The sequence below is a fragment of the Oncorhynchus nerka genome, linkage group LG17 (assembly GCF_034236695.1).
Source record: "Oncorhynchus nerka isolate Pitt River linkage group LG17, Oner_Uvic_2.0, whole genome shotgun sequence".
In the NCBI taxonomy this organism is placed as follows: domain Eukaryota; kingdom Metazoa; phylum Chordata; class Actinopteri; order Salmoniformes; family Salmonidae; genus Oncorhynchus; species Oncorhynchus nerka.
The window spans coordinates 26,219,107-26,236,667 of NC_088412.1; the positions used below are offsets into that span (position 1 = coordinate 26,219,107).

The following is a 17,561-nucleotide window of genomic DNA, read 5'->3' on the forward strand; positions in this document are numbered from 1 at the left end:
AATCAGAGATGGGCAGTAGTTCTATGTATTTGGAATATGTATTTTAATTACCTCTGAGTATTTTGTCATTTGTATGACACTGGGCTGAATAAAACTCCAATGTATTTTGTAACAAGATACGTTTCAAAATACAAAATACTTTTCAATACCATTTTTTTTATAGCGGTTCACCATTTTGTGGCCCCCTTTCCCCCTGCATTGGTATCAGAAGTGTTATGGCACTATGGTGTGATAAGAACGTCTGGTTAATGAACTAAATATACATGTACAGTGCATTCGCAAAGTATTCAGACCCCTTCCCCTTTTCCAAATATTTTACCTTACAGCCTTTTTCTAAAATGGATAAAAAAATGTATCCTCATCAATACCCCATAGACATGTTTGCATAAGTATTCAGACCCTTTGCTATGAGACTTGAAATTGAGCTCAGGTGCACCTTGTTTCCATTGACCATCCTTGAGATGTATCTACAACTTGATTGGAGTCCACCTGTGGTAAATTCAATCGACTGGACATGATTCGGAAAGACACACACATCAAATTCTCTGGCAACCACTCTGGTGGACATTCCTGCAGCATGCCATTTGCCCATTCCCTCAAAACTTGATACATTTGTGGCATTGTGTTGTGTGAACAAAATGCACATTTTAAAGTGGCCTTTTATTGTCCCCAGCACAAGGTGCACCTGTTTAATGATCATCCTGTTGAATCAGCTTCTTGATATTCCACACCTGTCAGGTGAATGGATTATCTTGGCAAATGAGAAATGCTCACTAAGAGTGATATATAAAACAATTGTGCTCAATATTTGAGAGAAATAAGCTTTTTGTGCGTATGTGTAACGATCGTCTTCGGGAGAAAGAGAGGAGGACCAAAGCGCAGCGTGGTAAGTGTTCATGATGATGTTTAATTAAAACTCAGAACACTAAACAATAAATGACAACGTGAATTTACAAAACCGAAACAGTACCATGTGGCCCAAACACTCACACGGAAACAAACACCCACAAACCAAAAGTGAAACCCAGGCTGAAACCAAGTATGATTCTCAATCAGGGACAACAATTGACAACTGCCTCTGATTGAGAACCATACTAGGCCGAACTCAAAAACCCACATAGAAAAACAAAACATAGACTGCCCACCCCAACTCAAGCCCTGACCATACTAAAACACAGACAAAAACAAAGGAACTAAGGTCAGAACGTGACATTATGGAACATTTCTGGGATTTTTTATTTCAGCTCATGTAACACAGGACCAACACTTTACATGTTGTGTTTATATTTTTGTTCAGTAAATGTATTTCCTTAGGCATTAATCATGCAAACACATGTATTTTTTATGGCATAATTTTTAATGTATTTTTTATGGTAACATGGCATCAGTGAGACTCAAACCTTTAATCTTTTATTCTACAGTGGTTGCGCCACCAAAAGTTTTGCGATTATTTTGCGGGATTTAAAGGTAATTTGTGGTTTAGTACGGTACCCTGTGTCACCACTTAATTGCTCCAGAACCAGCTCAAGGGGGAGTTAGAGAACTGATTATGCTTTGGGTCCTACTGTGTCTCTAAGTGACAATGAATGGGCGACATAAACCTGAATAGAAACTGATAATTGTGCATGACTTCAGTATTACTTACTGAAACTAAGGTTACACTAAGGTTTTTATTTTGTTAGGATTATTTTGGTACTACTGTAGTACTGTAGGCCACTCTCACACGTCTTTAACCAGACGGTCAATAAATGAGAACTTATTCTCAACAACTGCGACCTGGCCAAGATAAAGCAAAGCACGGCGACACAAACAACACAGAGTTACACATGGGATAAACAACCGTACAGTCAATAACACAATATAAAATTCTATGTACAGTGTGTGCAAATGTGGTAAGATTAGGGAGGTAATAAATAGGCCATAGTGGCAAAATAATTACAATTTAGCAATTGAACACTGGAGGGATAGAGGTGCAGAAGATGAATGTGCAAGTAGAGATACTGGGGTGCAAAGGAGCAAAACAATAAATAACAATATGGGGATGAGGTAGTTGGGTGGGCTATTTACAGATGGGCTGTGTACAGGTGCTCTGACAGCTGATGCTTAAAGTTAGTGAGGGAGATATAAGACACCAGCTTCAGTGATTTTTGCAATTCGTTCCAGTCATTGGCAGCAGAGAACTGGGAGGAAAGGCAGCCAAAGGTAGGAGTTGGCTTTGGGGATGACCAGTGAAATATACCTGATGACCAGTGAGCTGAGATAAGGCGGGGCTTTACCTAGCAAGGACTTATAGATGACCTGGAGTCAGTGGGTTTGACAATGAATATGAAGCGAGGGCCAGCCAACGAGCGCATACAGGTCGCATTGGTGGGTAGTATATTGGGCTTTGGTGACAAAACGGATGGCACTGTGATAGACTACATCCAATTTGCTGAGTAGAGTGTTGGAGGCTATTTTGTAAATAACTTCGCCGAAGTCATGGATCGGTAGGATAGTCCGTTTAGAGGGTATGTTTGGCTGCATGAGTGAAGGATGCTTTGTTGCGAAATAGGAAGCCGATTCTAGATTTCATTTTGGATTGGAGATGTTTAATGTGTCTGGAAGGAGAGTTTGCGTCGTCCAGACTAGTGATGCTAGACGGGCGGGCGGGCGCGGGCTCCGATCGGTTGAAGAGCATGCATTTAGTTTTATTAGCATTTAAGAGCAGTTGGAAGCCACGGAAGGAGTGTTGTATGACATTGAAGCTCATCTGGAGGTTTGTTAACACAGTGTTAACAAACCAGTTATACAGCGCCTGAGTGGCGCAACAGTCTTAGACACTGCATAGCGGTGCAAGCTGTGTTGCTACAGATGCTGATTCAATACCTGTGCTGCCCTCAACTGGGAGACCCATGAGGTCATTGTAGGTTTTTGGTTTCTCTCCCTCTAAAAACAGGAAAAATCATTCTAAATAACAAGCTGGCTTTATTTACAAATTAGTAACAATGTCTCACCCCACGTTCAAGAATGGCCTTTTTCTCACTCATTTTACATTATTTGAAAATAAAATCATCTCCAAAATATATATATTTTTTAAACAAAGCAATTATTATAATTATGAATTTAGATTGATATTAAAGCCAGTTGGATATTATCACAGATATATTATTAACCCTGTTATTAACAGGACAATATATATTGGTTATAATGTTCATGGCTCCCGAGTGGCGCACAATGGGATTGCCTTGCAGTTCTCCAGCTGTATCCACTGAAAGCGTGCGAGGTTCAAGGCACGAGGGCATGGGCCACAGAGCCGCGCATAGAAGACCAACCTAGCCCATGGGGAAGGGAGGAGGAGGAAGGGGGGGGGTTGGACCCCCACCCCGCCACACTGGCAATGGGACTGACAAGGGAAACGCCACACTGGCAATGGCACTGACTAGGGAAACGCCACACTGGCAATGGCACTGACAAGGGAAACGCCACACTGGCAATGGCACTGACTAGGGAAATGCCACACTGGCAATGGCACTGACTAGGGAAACGCCACACTGGCAATGGCACTGACAAGGGAAACGCCACACTGGCAATGGCACTGACTAGGGAAACGCCACACTGGCAATGGCACTGACAAGGGAAACGCCACACTGGCAATGGCACTGACAAGGGAAACGCCACACTGGCAATGGCACTGACAAGGGAAACGTTTCCGCTGTTCTTAGTGCCAGTCTGCACGTTCAAACTAAAAGAATGTAACTAATAATGGCATCTTCATGCTTTCGTTAATAACATAATGATAAAATACTCTTTCAAAATGCCGATGTTTGTTTAGTTATGGATCCATAACGATTTACGATGGGAATAAATATCACTGAATTACAGAAATATCCTCCAATCCTCTATATGTAATTATCGGTGGAGAGTCACATCATTTATTTTTTTTATACAGTAGGTCTACTGTAGGCGACATGAGTCTCACTAGTGTTGAGTAATGTGCTGTTAAAAGTGGGGTAGGTCTTATTTATTTTAATAGCATATTGAAGATGGAAAGCAATAGGATTTAAAGCAATAGCCTACAACTGTTTTAGCACTGTTTTGCGCTGCTCTGAGACAAGCATGGGGACTGGTCTTGATAAATCAATGAGATTTGTATATTCACTGAATCTCCATGTGTATGTCCATGGAATAAATCCATTGCGCCACCAGGATGGACCTATCATGCTCTGTTTTGTTACGCATACGAAGCCGTTAATTTAGTCTATTTAATCAAAAGAAACAAGCACTCATAAATCCTCTTGGGGCTAGGGGGCAGAATTTTCACTTTTGGATAAATAGCGTGCCCAATTTCAACTTCCTGCTACTCATGCCAAGCATATAATATATGCATATTATAGAACACAGTCTGAAGTTTTTAAAACTGTTTGAATCATGTCTGTGAGTATAACAGAACTTATGTAGCAGGCAAAACCCAGAGGACTAACTGTTCAGAATTATATATATTTTTTTGCCTCTCTCTGTTCCCTGATCTGTCATTGCCAGGGGTATTTCTTAGGAACCTGTTTACAGTTCCCATCGCTTCCACTGGATGTCACCAGTCTTTGGAATTTGGTTGAGGTTATTCCTTTGTGCAATGAAGAAGTAGGCCAACTAGGAACTGGGTACACTTTTGTGAGTTGCGCAAGACGTGAAAAGTGGCACTGGTTTGTTTTCATTCCTGTATTGAACACAGATTGCCCCGTCTACAATTTGATTGATTATTAAAGTTTAAAAATACCTAAAGTTGTATTACAAAATTAGTTTGAAATATTTTGGCAAAGTTTATAGGCAACTTTTGAAATATTTTGTAGTGACGTTGCGTTTTTTGTAAGCTGTTTTTTCTGGATCAAACGCACTTTATAAATGGACATTTTGTATTATATATGGATGGAATTAATTAAACTAAAGGACCAATTGTGATGTTTATGGGACATATTGGAGTGCCAACAAAAGAAGCTCGTCAAAGGTAATGCACGTTTTATATTTTATTTCAGTGTTTTGTGTAGCGCCTGCAGGGTTGAAATATGCTAACCCCTTTGTTTACTGCTGGTGCAGATGGTGCAGGCTATCAGATAATGGCTTCTTATGTTGGCTGGATTCACAACGAGTGTGGCTTTAATTGAGTATCTTACATGTGTGATTTAACGAAAGTTTGAATTTTATAGTATTTTATTTGAATCTGGCGCTCTGCATTTTCCCTGGCAATTGGCCAATTGAGACATTTGCGTCCCGCCTATCCCTAACTAGTCAAGCAGAATTCACTCTCTGCATCCTGCATCACCTATCCCTAACTAGTCAAGCAGAATTCACTCTCTGCATCCTGCATCACCTATCCTTAACTAGTCAAGCAGAATTCACTCTCTGCATCCTGCATCACCTATCCCTAACTAGTCAAGCAGAATTCACTCTCTGCATCCTGCATCACCTATCCTTAACTAGTCAAGCAGAATTCACTCTCTGCATCCTGCATCACCTATCCCTAACTAGTCAAGCAGAATTCACTCTCTGCATCCTGCATCACCTATCCCTAACTAGTCAAGCAGAATTCACTCTCTGCATCCTGCATCACCTATCCCTAACCTGTCAAGCAGAATTCACTCTCTGCATCCTGCATCACCTATCCCTAACTAGTCAAGCAGAATTCACTCTCTGCATCCTGCATCACCTATCCCTAACTAGTCAAGCAGAATTCACTCTGCATCCTGCATCACCTATCCCTAACTAGTCAAGCAGAATTCACTCTCTGCATCCTGCATCACCTATCCCTAACTAGTCAAGCAGAATTCACTCTCTGCATCCTGCATCTGCATCCAAAAGAAAAGAAAACATATGTTCTGCAAATCGTCGCCTCTTTCTCTCATAGTGCATCAAAATTATGTTTGAATACAGAAATTTGTACAGCCTCTACTTATTATACATAACATATTTTACATAGATAAAACCACATACCTGCATCCAAAAGAAAATAAAACATTTGTAGAGCACAAATGTTCTGCGAATCGTGGCCTCTTTCTACAACAGATGCACAATACAAGGGACTGGGATCATTGGAGGAGCTAGCCATCGTTCACACATACAGTAGCCAGCCTGCTAAAACCTTAGCTAGCTATTAACCACATGTTGAATTCAGAATGTTGATATCATCCTAAAAAGTCCAATTACAAGTGCATCTTAACAATACCATCCACTTATGAGTAACCTCTAAATATACAACATTATTCATGAACAAAACACTGTGTGTGCTTAAAAGAATCAAACTTTTCTGAATATGACAGAAAAAGCGTGCCTACCTCTCATAGTGCATCAAAATGATTTGAGCACGAGCACGCAGGGCAAAACGTAAGTACACACTCCCCTACTCCCAGGATGCAGGCATGCATAATAACAAATCAACATGACATATTAATATATGAACCTGGTGAAATTCACATAGTACTTTAACAACTGTTAAACTGAGAATGTTCAAAGCCAAGCAACTATCCTGCACCATTCTCAACAAGTTGTGGGAAGGTTGTATGCAAAATAACCATGGGATAACCACGCTCTCAACAATTTCTAAGAAACAAATGGTTCTCAGAACATTATGTACTAGCTGGGACTGGTCTCCTCAAATCTCCATAGCAAATATTACACTGCAGAATTGTTGTGGATCTGCCTGTCTGCCAAGCTCTCTAGTTCTGTGCAGTTGTCATTCAGACCCTGTGTAGCGGCACTGCTGTGTCCATCAGCACAGCGCTCTGTAAGTCCTTGAAGTAACCCACCTAGAGATGCTGGACAATTGTAGGTAAAGAAGATTATTGTTGACAGCACGGCTCCCGGTTTACAATAGTCCTGCCCCAGCCACTAACGAGATCTCCTATAGTGAATCCCTAGACAGTAACTCTCTTGCCTGCCACTCTCCTGCAATCAAGGTTGAATAGTTAGGGGGCGGGGGAAAATTTCTTAACAAAGACCCAGCTCTGGGTATATAGCTGCAGTTCATTAAATTCTCACTCTCTCCTTTTTTTTCTGTTTTACAAGCAATCAGTCCCCAGTGTCTGCAAGGAAGCTGGCTGCTGCCGGTCGCTATGGCAAAGCTTTCTGTTCTTTTATGGTGTGGTGATTGACGGATGTCTGGTGGACCACTCTCTCTCTGATAAAAGGGGAATCAGGGAATGGGCATATATCAAAATCCCTTCAGACGTCCCGTTTTTTAAAACAATTATCAACTGTGGTTTCCATTGTTCTGCCTGCAGTTCAGCTGCTACACAGAGACCAGGGGAAATCTGCTGAGGATCGTATTGATAGAGAAAATTGATTAATCAGATGCGATGTTACTGTAACTTTTGATTGACAAATTTGGAGGTAGAGTGAAAATCCCAGGGTTACTAAGAGTGCACATTTCTGCGTAGTTAAGCAAAGCTTTACACATTGTTTTTGGTGTATTTTTCCTCTCTGTGTAGCCAGTGTTTACACAACCACAAAGCTTGGTCTTATACAGGGCCAAGCAGTGCCAAGCTGGTGAGAGGCTTAAGTTGGATATGATGGTATCATTGGAACTGTGCCAATGAAATCCTATTAAAGTTGGATTCCACTGCTCTGTTCCAGTGTTCTGAAACCTCCAATCTGAAAGCAGTTCAGTTGCAGGTGTCTGGAAACATACAGCGCATCAAAAACCTTTGTCAATTGGTTATGAACTCTTCCATGATCCATAGAACGTCATACCAAGCTTTTCAAAACCAATATGACCATTTTCCATTTTCCACCAACACCTTTGTCCATCCATTTAGTCTATGCTGTTAGTGTGACCTCATCTATGTCCCTGTCACACCCTGACCATAGTATTCTTTGTTTTCTTTGTTATTTTGGTTAGGTCAGGGTGTGACATGGGTGATGTATGTGTTTTTGTCTTGTCAATGGGTTTTGTATGTTTATGGAGGTGTTTCCTATCTAGGTGTTTTGTAAGTCTATGGTTGCCTAGATTGGTTCTCAATTAGAGGCAGCTGTCTATCGTTGTCTCTGATTGGGAACCATATTTAGGCAGCCATATTCTTTGGATATTTTGTGGGTGATTGTTCCTGTTCCTGTGTCAGTGTTTGTCGCCACACAGTACTGTTTTGGTTTCGTTTTTTTTGTTATTTTTGTATTCAGTGCTTTCTTTGATTAAAGTTATGGACACTTACCACACTGCATCTTGGTCCGATCCTTACTCCTCTTCAGACGAAGAGGAGATCTGCCATTACAGAAACACCCACCAACAATGGACCAAGCAGCAGGAGGAGCAGCGCAATCAGGATTATTGGACTTGAGAGTAGAAACTGGATGGAGATGGACCCTGGACGCAGCCGGGGGAATATCGCCGCCCCAAGGCAGAGCTGGAGGCATCTAAAGCGGAGAGGCGGCGGTATGAAGAGGCAGCACGTCTGGAAGCCCGAGAGGCAGCCCCAAAAGTTTATTGGGGAGGACACACAGGGAGTGTGGCGAAGCCAGGTAGGAGACCTGCACCAACTCCCCGTGCATACTGTGGAGAGAGAGGGCGTTGTACTGGTCAGGCACCGTGTTATGCGGTGGAGAGCACGGTTTCTCCAGTACGCGTGCTTAGCCCGGTGCGCTACATCCCAGCTCCCCGCATCTGCCGGGCTAGAGTGAGGATCCAGCCAGGGCAGATGGTACCAGCCCTGCTCTCCAGACAGCCAGTGGGTCTCCTCGGGCCAGGATATCCTGCGCCGGCGTTGCGCACTGTGTCTCCCGTATGTCTGCACAGCCCAGTGCGTCCTGTGCCTGCGCCCCGCACGTGCCGGGCTAGAGTCACCATCCAGCCAGTACGGGTTGTGCAGGCCATTAGCTCGAGACCTCCAGTGCGTCTTCACGGTCCGGTCTATCCAGTACCACCAGAGCCAACACCACACACCAGACCTCCAGTACGCCTCCACAGCCCAGTACATCCTGTTCCTCCTCCCCGCACTCGCCCTGAGGTGCATGTCTCCAGCCCGGTACCACCAGTGCCGGCACCATGCACCAGGCCACCAGTGCGCCTCCAGGGTCCAGTACTCCCTGTTCCTGCTCCTCGCACTCGCCAAGAGGTGCGTGTCCCCAGCCCGGTACCACCAGTGCCGGCACCACGCACCAGGCCTATAGTGCGCCTCGGCAGTACAGTACGCCCTGTTCCTCCTTCCCGCACTCGCCCTGAGGTGCATGTCCTCGGCCCAGTACCACCAGTACCGGTACCACGCACCAGAAAACCTACCACGACGGGTCGCAGTCCGGAACCTACCAGTCCGGATCCGCCAGAGTCTCCCTCCAGTCCGGATCCGCCAGAGTCTCCCTCCAGTCCGGATCCGCCAGAGTCTCCCTCCAGTCCGGATCCGCCAGAGTCTCCCTCCAATCCAGAGGCGCCACTCACTCCAGACTCGACCATCAGTCCAGTGGCGTCCTCTAGTCTGTGGTCGGCGGTGAGGGTTCCTGTAAGTGTGACAAGTCAGAAATGGAGCGGGGACCACGTCCCGAGCCAGAACCGCCACCTCGGATTTATGCCCACCCAGACCCTCCTATATAGTGTTAGGTGTGCGGCCGGGAGTCCGCACCTTTGAGGGGGGGTACTGTCACACCCTGACCTTAGTATTCTTTATTTTCTTTGTTATTTTGGTTAGGTCAGGGTGTGACATGGGGTATGTATGTGTTTTTGGCTTGTCTAGGGGTTTTGTATGTTTATGGGGGTGTTTCCTATCTAGGTGTTTTGTAAGTCTATGGTTGCCTAGTTTGGTTCTCAATTAGAGGCAGCTGTCTATCGTTGTCTCTGATTGGGAACCATATTTAGGCAGCCATATTCTTTGGGTATTTTGTGGGTGATTGTTCCTGTTCCTGTGTCAGTGTTTGTCGCCACACGGTACTGTTTCGGTTTCGTTTCTTCACGTTTCTTTTGTTATTTTTGTATTCAGTGTTCAGTGCTTTCTTTGATTAAAGTTATGGACACTTACTACGCTGCATCTTGGTCCGATCCTTACTCCTCTTCAGACGAAGAGGAGATCTGCCGTTACAGTCCCTCTCTGTTTTCTTCCTTTCCTGTTTTGTAATGTGCTATCTCTTTCTCCTCTCCTCCTCATGCAGGTGATCAATGCCATAGAGCAAGACTACCGTCTGCCCCCTCCCATGGACTGCCCCACAGCACTACACCAGCTGATGCTGGACTGCTGGCAGAAAGACAGAAACGCCCGGCCCAAATTCACTGACATCGTCAACACACTGGACAAGATGATCCGCAACCCTATCAGCCTCAAAGCTGTGGCCACCATCACTGCAGTGTACGTCTGCAAGAAATGCCTTGACTCGTAACAGTACTCATAGTGCACATTCCGAGCACATAGACTACTGTATATTACTGATCAACTTTTACAAGGTTTCTCCTTTTTATGTACCCCGTCTCCTTTTCACCCCTTTTTCACATCACTTCACTGTTTCATCCCGCTCTTCTCTCCTCTTTTTCTCAACAGGCCTTCTCAGCCCCTGCTAGACCGCTCCATTCCAGACTTCACCACCTTCACCTCTGTGGAGGACTGGCTAGGTGCCATCAAGATGGGGCAGTACAGAGACACTTTCCTGGGCTCTGGCTTCACCTCCCTACCCCTGGTGGCTCAGATCAGCTCAGAGTATGTTCTGAGGCCCAATGTCATCATATCTCACCCACCTAATTTTCCATCAGGAGTCTCGGGAGATACAGTACCAAACAGCAAAGCCCTCCTATCACTATTCACTGTAGCAATACAACATTTGGTCAGCCCTTGAATAAGCAGATGGTTCCCAAAATTACTCTGGAAGAATGTTACACTAGCAGTCGTGGAATACACATACACATTTGTCACAGATTACAGAAGGTCTCAGAAGTATTATCCCCCTATAATTAGATTTGCACTCTTGTAGATGTAGCGTAATGGGGCAGGCTGGAATACATTTTCAATCAGGTTCACTGAGACAGCCAACCAGCAAGGCAGGCCATTGCAGTCACACATCTACCTTCAAAAAGCTGTCTCAGATGTCAGAATAATGGGAATCATGCTTCTGGCTCAGACAGGAATAATCCCTCAGTAAACGTCCATAGGAGATCAGGCCTGTCATACTTCAAATCCACCAGGCATTCAGAGCTGTGGATAGATCTACATCGGCAAGGTCCCTCCATCTTACTAATCACTTTGATTTGATAGAGTGGCACAACTAAAGTTTTTTTAGAAGGACAAAGGATTGCCTTTCCTTTGGTTGTTCAGATTGATCAAATAGATGTCCCTTTGACGGCTACTGTACAAGTCAGCAACAATCCCCAGCAGCCCTCAACTAATTATGTCCATTCTGCACTTACCATTGTAAATAGAAAAACTATATTACCATATGAATGGGAACAGTGAGCAGATCTTGTGCTTATCTCTAGCAGGGAGTATATCTGGCACATTGTATACTGCGCTGGAAACAGGCTCTATATGTTTCTCTCTGCTCTGCCTCAAGCAGAAAAGATTATACTATTGTCTTTGTGCATGGTGTGGTAATGTTTGTGCATGTATTTGTTCATCCACAATATCCATAGCCCAATAATTCCATCCAAGAGAGAACTCACAGACATGAGGTACTGTACTGTGAACACCTCCACCCCTCAACCTTGTTGTTGACACTGTTCTCGATTAACCTATACCTCCGTACATGGACTCGGTACCGGTAACCACCGTATATAGCCTCATTATTGTTATTTTATTGTGTTACTTGTTTTACTTTAGTTTATTTAGTAAATATTTTCTTAACTATATTTCCTTAAAACTGCATTGTTTGTTAAGGGCTTGTAAGTAAGCATTTCACGGTAAGGTCAACACCTGTTGTATTCACCACGTGACAAATAACATTTGATTCGTTCCTCTTGTTTGTCAGAGACCTGTTGAGGATAGGAGTGACCCTGGCCGGCCATCAGAAGAAGATCCTGAGCAGTGTCCAGTCTATGAGGGACCAGATGGCCCAGTCCCCCACCTCCATGGCCTGACCACAGGGTGCGCCACCACCACCCAGAGACAACCCACCAGGGAGTCCATAGGAAAACTCCTGATGACCCTAAAGAATACACCAGGGTGGAGACACTAACCTGATTTAAAGAACGACCATGTGGCACATACATAACAGCATGCCCGCTCCCAACACACACTCTCCACACCTAGGTAAAGAGAGTTAACCGAAGATACAAAAGGGGTAGAAGATAAAATTCTGCCTCAGGACAACTTCAATGGTTCAGTTAAGGTAGTCTATAAAGTTGGCTTCTTTTTTGCTGAAGAAGAGAGCAAGCGAAAGAGCAAGGGTGTCTGTTTGCTTGCTATGACAGTTGGTCATAAAATGCTAAAAGAAAATATATTTTAAAAAACGGTGCTACTTTATGAGGATCAATGGGTTGACTTGGCCAAAGGACAACATCAAACAGTGTCACCCAGATTAGAAAAACAAACAAAAGGGTACAGAACTAGTCAAAGGTTTGGAGACACCTACTCATTCAAGGGTTTTTTCTTTATTTTTTACTATTGTCTACATGTCACGTCCTGACCTTGGAGATCCTTATTATTCTCTATGTTTGGGTAGGTCAGGGCGTGACTCGGGTGGGAAAGTCTATGTTTTCTATTTCTTTGTTTTTGGCCGAGCGTGGTTCCCAATCAGAGGCAGCTGTCTATCGTTGTCTCTGATTGGGGATCCTATATAAGTTGTAATTTTCCTTTTGGGTTTTGTGGGATCTTGTTTTCTGTTTAGTTTCTTAGCTTTACAGAACTGTGCTCTTTCGTTTTTTGTCTTTGTTATTTTGTTTTGGTGTCATCAATAAAAAGACAATGTACGCCTACCATGCTGCGCCTTGGTCCACTCTTCATTCTACAAACGAGAGCCGATACAGAAGATCCCAACAAAAATGGACCAAGCAGCATGGCCAGGAGGAGTGGACATGGGAGGAAATCCTGGATGGAGAAGGGCCCTGGACGCGGGCCGGGGAGTATCGCCGTCCAAGGGAGCAGATGGAGGCAGCGAGGGAGGAACGGCAATGATACATGGAGTTAAGTCATCAACAGAAGCCCGAGAGGCAGCTCCCAATTTTTGGGGGAGGGGTCACACAGGGAGATTGAGTCAGGGTTTAGACCTGAGCCATCTCCACGTGCTTACCGTGGTGAGCGTGTGACCGGTCAGGCACCGTGTTATGCGGTGATGCGCACTGTGTCTCCAGTGCGCATTCACAGCCCGGTGCGCTTTGTTCCAGCTCCCTGCAGTTTCCGAGCTAGAGTTGTACTAGAGTGGGCATTCAGCCAGGACGGATTGTGCCGGCTCAGCGCTCCTGTCTCCGGTGCATCTCTTCGGCCCAGGATATCCTGCACCAGCTCTACGCACGGTATCCCCAGTTCGCCAGCACAACCCAGTTCGGCTTGTGCCAGCTCTCCACACCGAGCTAAAGTGGGTATCCAGCCAGGACGTGTTGTGGCAGCTCCACGTACCAGGCTTCCAGTATGTCTCCTAAGTCCGGTGAGACCTGTTTTGGCTCCACGTACGAAGCCTCCAGTGATGATCCATGGCCCGAAGCCTCCAGTGATGATCCATGGCCGAAGCCTCCAGTGATGATCCATGGCCCGGAGCCTGCAGTGTTGATCCATGGCACGGAGCCTGCAGTGGATGAGACAGGGAAAGGAGCCTCCAGCGACGGTCCCCAGTCCGGAGCCTCCAGCGACTGTTCCCAGTCCGGAGCCTCCAGCGACTGTTCCCAGTCCGGAGCCTGCAGCGACTGTTCCCAGTCCGGAGCCTGCAGCGACGGTTCCCAGTCCGGAGCCTGCAGCGACGGTTCCCAGTCCGGAGCCTGCAGCGACGGTTCCCAGTCCGGAGCCTGCAGCGACGGTTCCCAGTCCGGAGCCTCCAGCGACGGTCCTCAGTCCGGAGCCTGCATCGAAGATCTACGGTCCGGAGGTCCCGGCAACGATCCCTGCACCAGAGGCGCCACCAAAGTGGGGGAAGCCTCAAGCGGAGCGGAGTCTGCGTCCTGCACCGGAGCCCCCACCGGAGCCCCCACCGAGAGTAGATGCCCACCCGGACCCTCCCCTATAGGGTCAGGTTTGCGGCCGGAATCCGCACCTTTGGGGGTGGGAGGACCTTAGAGATCCTTATTATTCTCTATCTTTTTTTTGGGCCGGGTGTGGTTCCCAATCAGAGGCAGCTGTCTATTGTTGTCAATGATTGGGGATCATATATACAGCAGGGCAAAAAAGTATTTAGTCAGCCAATTGTCAATTGTGCAAGTTCTCCCACTTAAAAAGATGAGAGGGGCCTGTCATTTTCATCAACTATGACAGACAAAATGAGAAAAAAAATTCAGAAAATCACATTGTAGGATTTTTAATGAAGTTATTTGCAAATGATGATGTAAAATAAGTATTTGGTCAATAACAAAAGTTTATCTCAATACTTTGTTATATACCCTTTGTTGGCAATGACAGAGGTCAAACGTTTTCTGTAAGTCTTCACGAGGTTTTCACACACTGCTGCTGGTATTTTGGCCCATTCCTCCATGCAGGAGTGATGTTTTGGGGCTGTTGCTGGGCAACACGGACTTTCAACTCCCTCCAAAGATTTTCTATGGGGTTGAGATCTGGAGACTGGCTAGGACACTCCAGGACCTTGAAATGCTTCTTACGAAGCCACTCCTTCGTTGCCCGGGCGGTGTGTTTGGGATCATTGTCATGCTGAAAGACCCAGCCACGTTTCATCTTTAATGACCTTGCTGATGGAAGGAGGTTTTCACTCAAAATCTCAGGATTCCTGGCCCCATTCATTCTTTCCTTTACATGGATCAGTCGTCCTGGTCCCTTTGCAGAAAAACAGCCCAAAGCATGATTTTCCCACCCCCGTGCTTCACAGTAGGTATGGTGTTCTTTGGATGCAACTCAGCATTCTTTGTCCTCCAAACATGACGAGTTGAGTTTTTACCAAAAAGTTCTATTTTGGTTTCATCTGACCATATGACATTCTCCCAATCTTGTTCTGGATCATCCAAATGCTCTCTAGCAAACTTCAGACGGGCCTGGACATGTACTGGCTTAAGCAGGGGGACACGTCTGGCACTGCAGGATTTGAGTCCCTGGCGGCGTAGTGTGCTACTGATGTTAGGCTTTGTTACTTTGGTCCCAGTTCTCTGCAGGTCATTCACTAGGTCCCCCCGTGTGGTTCTGGGATTTTTGCTCACCGTTCTTGTGATAATTTTGACCCCACGGGGTGAGATCCAGATCGAGGGAGATTATCAGTGGTCTTGTATGTCTTCCATTTCCTAATAATTGCTCCCACAGTTGATTTCTTCAAACCAAGCTGCTTACCTATTGCAGATTCAGTCTTCCCAGCATGGTGCAGGTCTACAATTTTGTTTCTGGTGTCCTTTGACAGCTCTTTGGTCTTGGCCATAGTGGAGTTTGGAGTGTGACTGTTTGAGGTTGTGGACAGGTGTCTTTTATACTGATAACAAGTTCAAACAGGTGCCATTAATACAGGTAACGAGTGGAGGACAGAGGAGCCTCTTAAAGAAGAAGTTACAGGTCTGTGAGAGCCAGAAATCTTGATTGTTTTTAGGTGACCAAATACTTATTTTCCACCATAATTTGCAAATAAATTCATTAAAAATCCTACAATGTGATTTTCTGGATTTTTCCCCCTCATTTTGTCTGTCATAGTTGAAGTGTACCTATGATGAAAATTACAGGCCTCTCATCTTTTTAAGTGGGAGAACTTGCACAATTGGTGGCTAACTAAATGCTTTTTTGCCCCACTGTAAGTTGTCATTTTCCTTTTGGGTTTTGTGGGATCTTGTTTTCTGTTTAGTTTCTTAGCCTTACAGAACTGTGCTCTTTAGTTTTTTGTCTTTGTTATTTTGTTTTGGTGTCATCAATAAAAAGACAATGTATGCCTACCATGCTGCGCCTTGGTCCACTCTTCATTCTACAAACGAGAGCCGTTACACTACATTGTTGAATAATAGTGAAGACATCAAAACTATGAAATAACACATATGGAATCATGTAGTAACCAAAAAAGTGTTTAAAAAATCCAAATATATTTCAGATTTGAGATTCTTCAATGTAGCCACCCTTTGCCTTGATGACAGCTTTGCACACGATTGTCATTCTTTCAACCATCTTCATGAGGTAGTCACCTGGAATGCATTTCAATGAACAGGTGTACCTTGTTAAAAGTTCATTTGTGGAATTTATTTCCTTCTTAATGTGGCTAACCCAATCAGTTGTGTTGTGACAAGGTATACAGAAGATAGCCCTATTTGGTAAAAGACCAAGTACATATTATGGCAAGAACAGCTCAAATAAGCAAAGAGAAACAACAGTCCATCATTACTTTAGGACATGAAGGTCAGTCAATCCGGAAAATGTCAAGAATTTTGAAAGTTTCATCAAGTGCTATGATGAAACTGGCTCTCATGAGGACCGCCACAGAAAAGGAAGACCCAGAGTTACCTCTGCTGCAGAGGATAAGTTAACTAGAGTTAACTACACGTCAGTTTGCAGCCCAAATAAATGCTTCACTGAGTTCACGTAACAGACACATCTTAACATCAACTGTTCAGAGGAGACTGCATGAATCAGGCCTTCATTGTCAAATTGCTGCAAAGAAACCACTATTAAAGAACACCAATAATAAGAAGAGACTTTCTTGGGCCAAATAACACGAGCAATGGACATTAGACCGGTGGAAATCTGTCCTTTGGTCTGATGAGTCCCATTTTGAGATTTTTGGTTCCAACCACAGTGTCTTTGTGAGACGCAGAGTAGGTGAACGACTGATCTCCGCATGTGTGGTTCCAACTGTGAAACATGGAGGAGGAGGTGTGATGATGTGGGGGTGCATTGCTGGTGACACTGTCAGTGATTTATTTAGAATTCAAGGTACACTTAACCAACATGCCTACCACAGCATTCTGCAGTGATACGTCATCCCATCTGGTTTGTGCTTAGTGGGACTTTCATTTGTTTTTCAACAGGACAATGACCCAACACACCTCCAGGCTGTGTAAGGGCAATTTGACCAAGAAGGAGAGTGATGGATTGCTGCATCAGATGACCTGTTCGCCATAATCACCTGACCTCAACCCAATTGAGACATTTTGGGATGAGTTGGACCGCAGAGTGAAGGAAAAGCAGCCAACAAGTGTTCAGCATATGTGGGAACTCCTTCAAGGCTGTTGGAAAGGCATACCAGGTGAAGCTGGTTGAGAGAATGCCAGGAGTGTGCAAAGCTGTCATCAAGGCAAATGGTGGCTACTTTGAAGAATTTCAAATATAAAATATAATTTAACACTTTTTTGGTTACTACATGATTCCACATGTGTTATTTCATAGTTTTGATTACTTCACTGTTATTCTACAATGTAGAAAATATATATTTAAAATAATTATTGAATGAGTTGGTGTATCCAAACATTTGACTGGTACTGTATATATTAAAATAAAATAGATTAATGACTTATTTAAATGAATCTTCATATTGAAGATGATTTGTAAATACTATATGGATATTATTTT

General features: G+C 44.5%; 1 protein-coding gene across 1 annotated transcript in view; it reads left to right on the forward strand.

Moving 5' to 3' along the window:
* Positions 1-15,938, forward strand: part of LOC115144983 (ephrin type-B receptor 1-like) — a 171,919-nt gene extending 155,981 nt beyond the window's left edge. Inside the window, exons 14-16 of the mRNA XM_029686167.2 lie at positions 10,102-10,295; positions 10,485-10,640; positions 11,902-15,938. Coding sequence (XP_029542027.1) covers positions 10,102-10,295; positions 10,485-10,640; positions 11,902-12,010 — 459 coding nt within the window. The 3' untranslated portion in view covers positions 12,011-15,938. The remainder of the gene's footprint in view (positions 1-10,101; positions 10,296-10,484; positions 10,641-11,901) is intronic.
* The last annotated feature ends 1,623 nt before the right edge of the window (positions 15,939-17,561 follow it).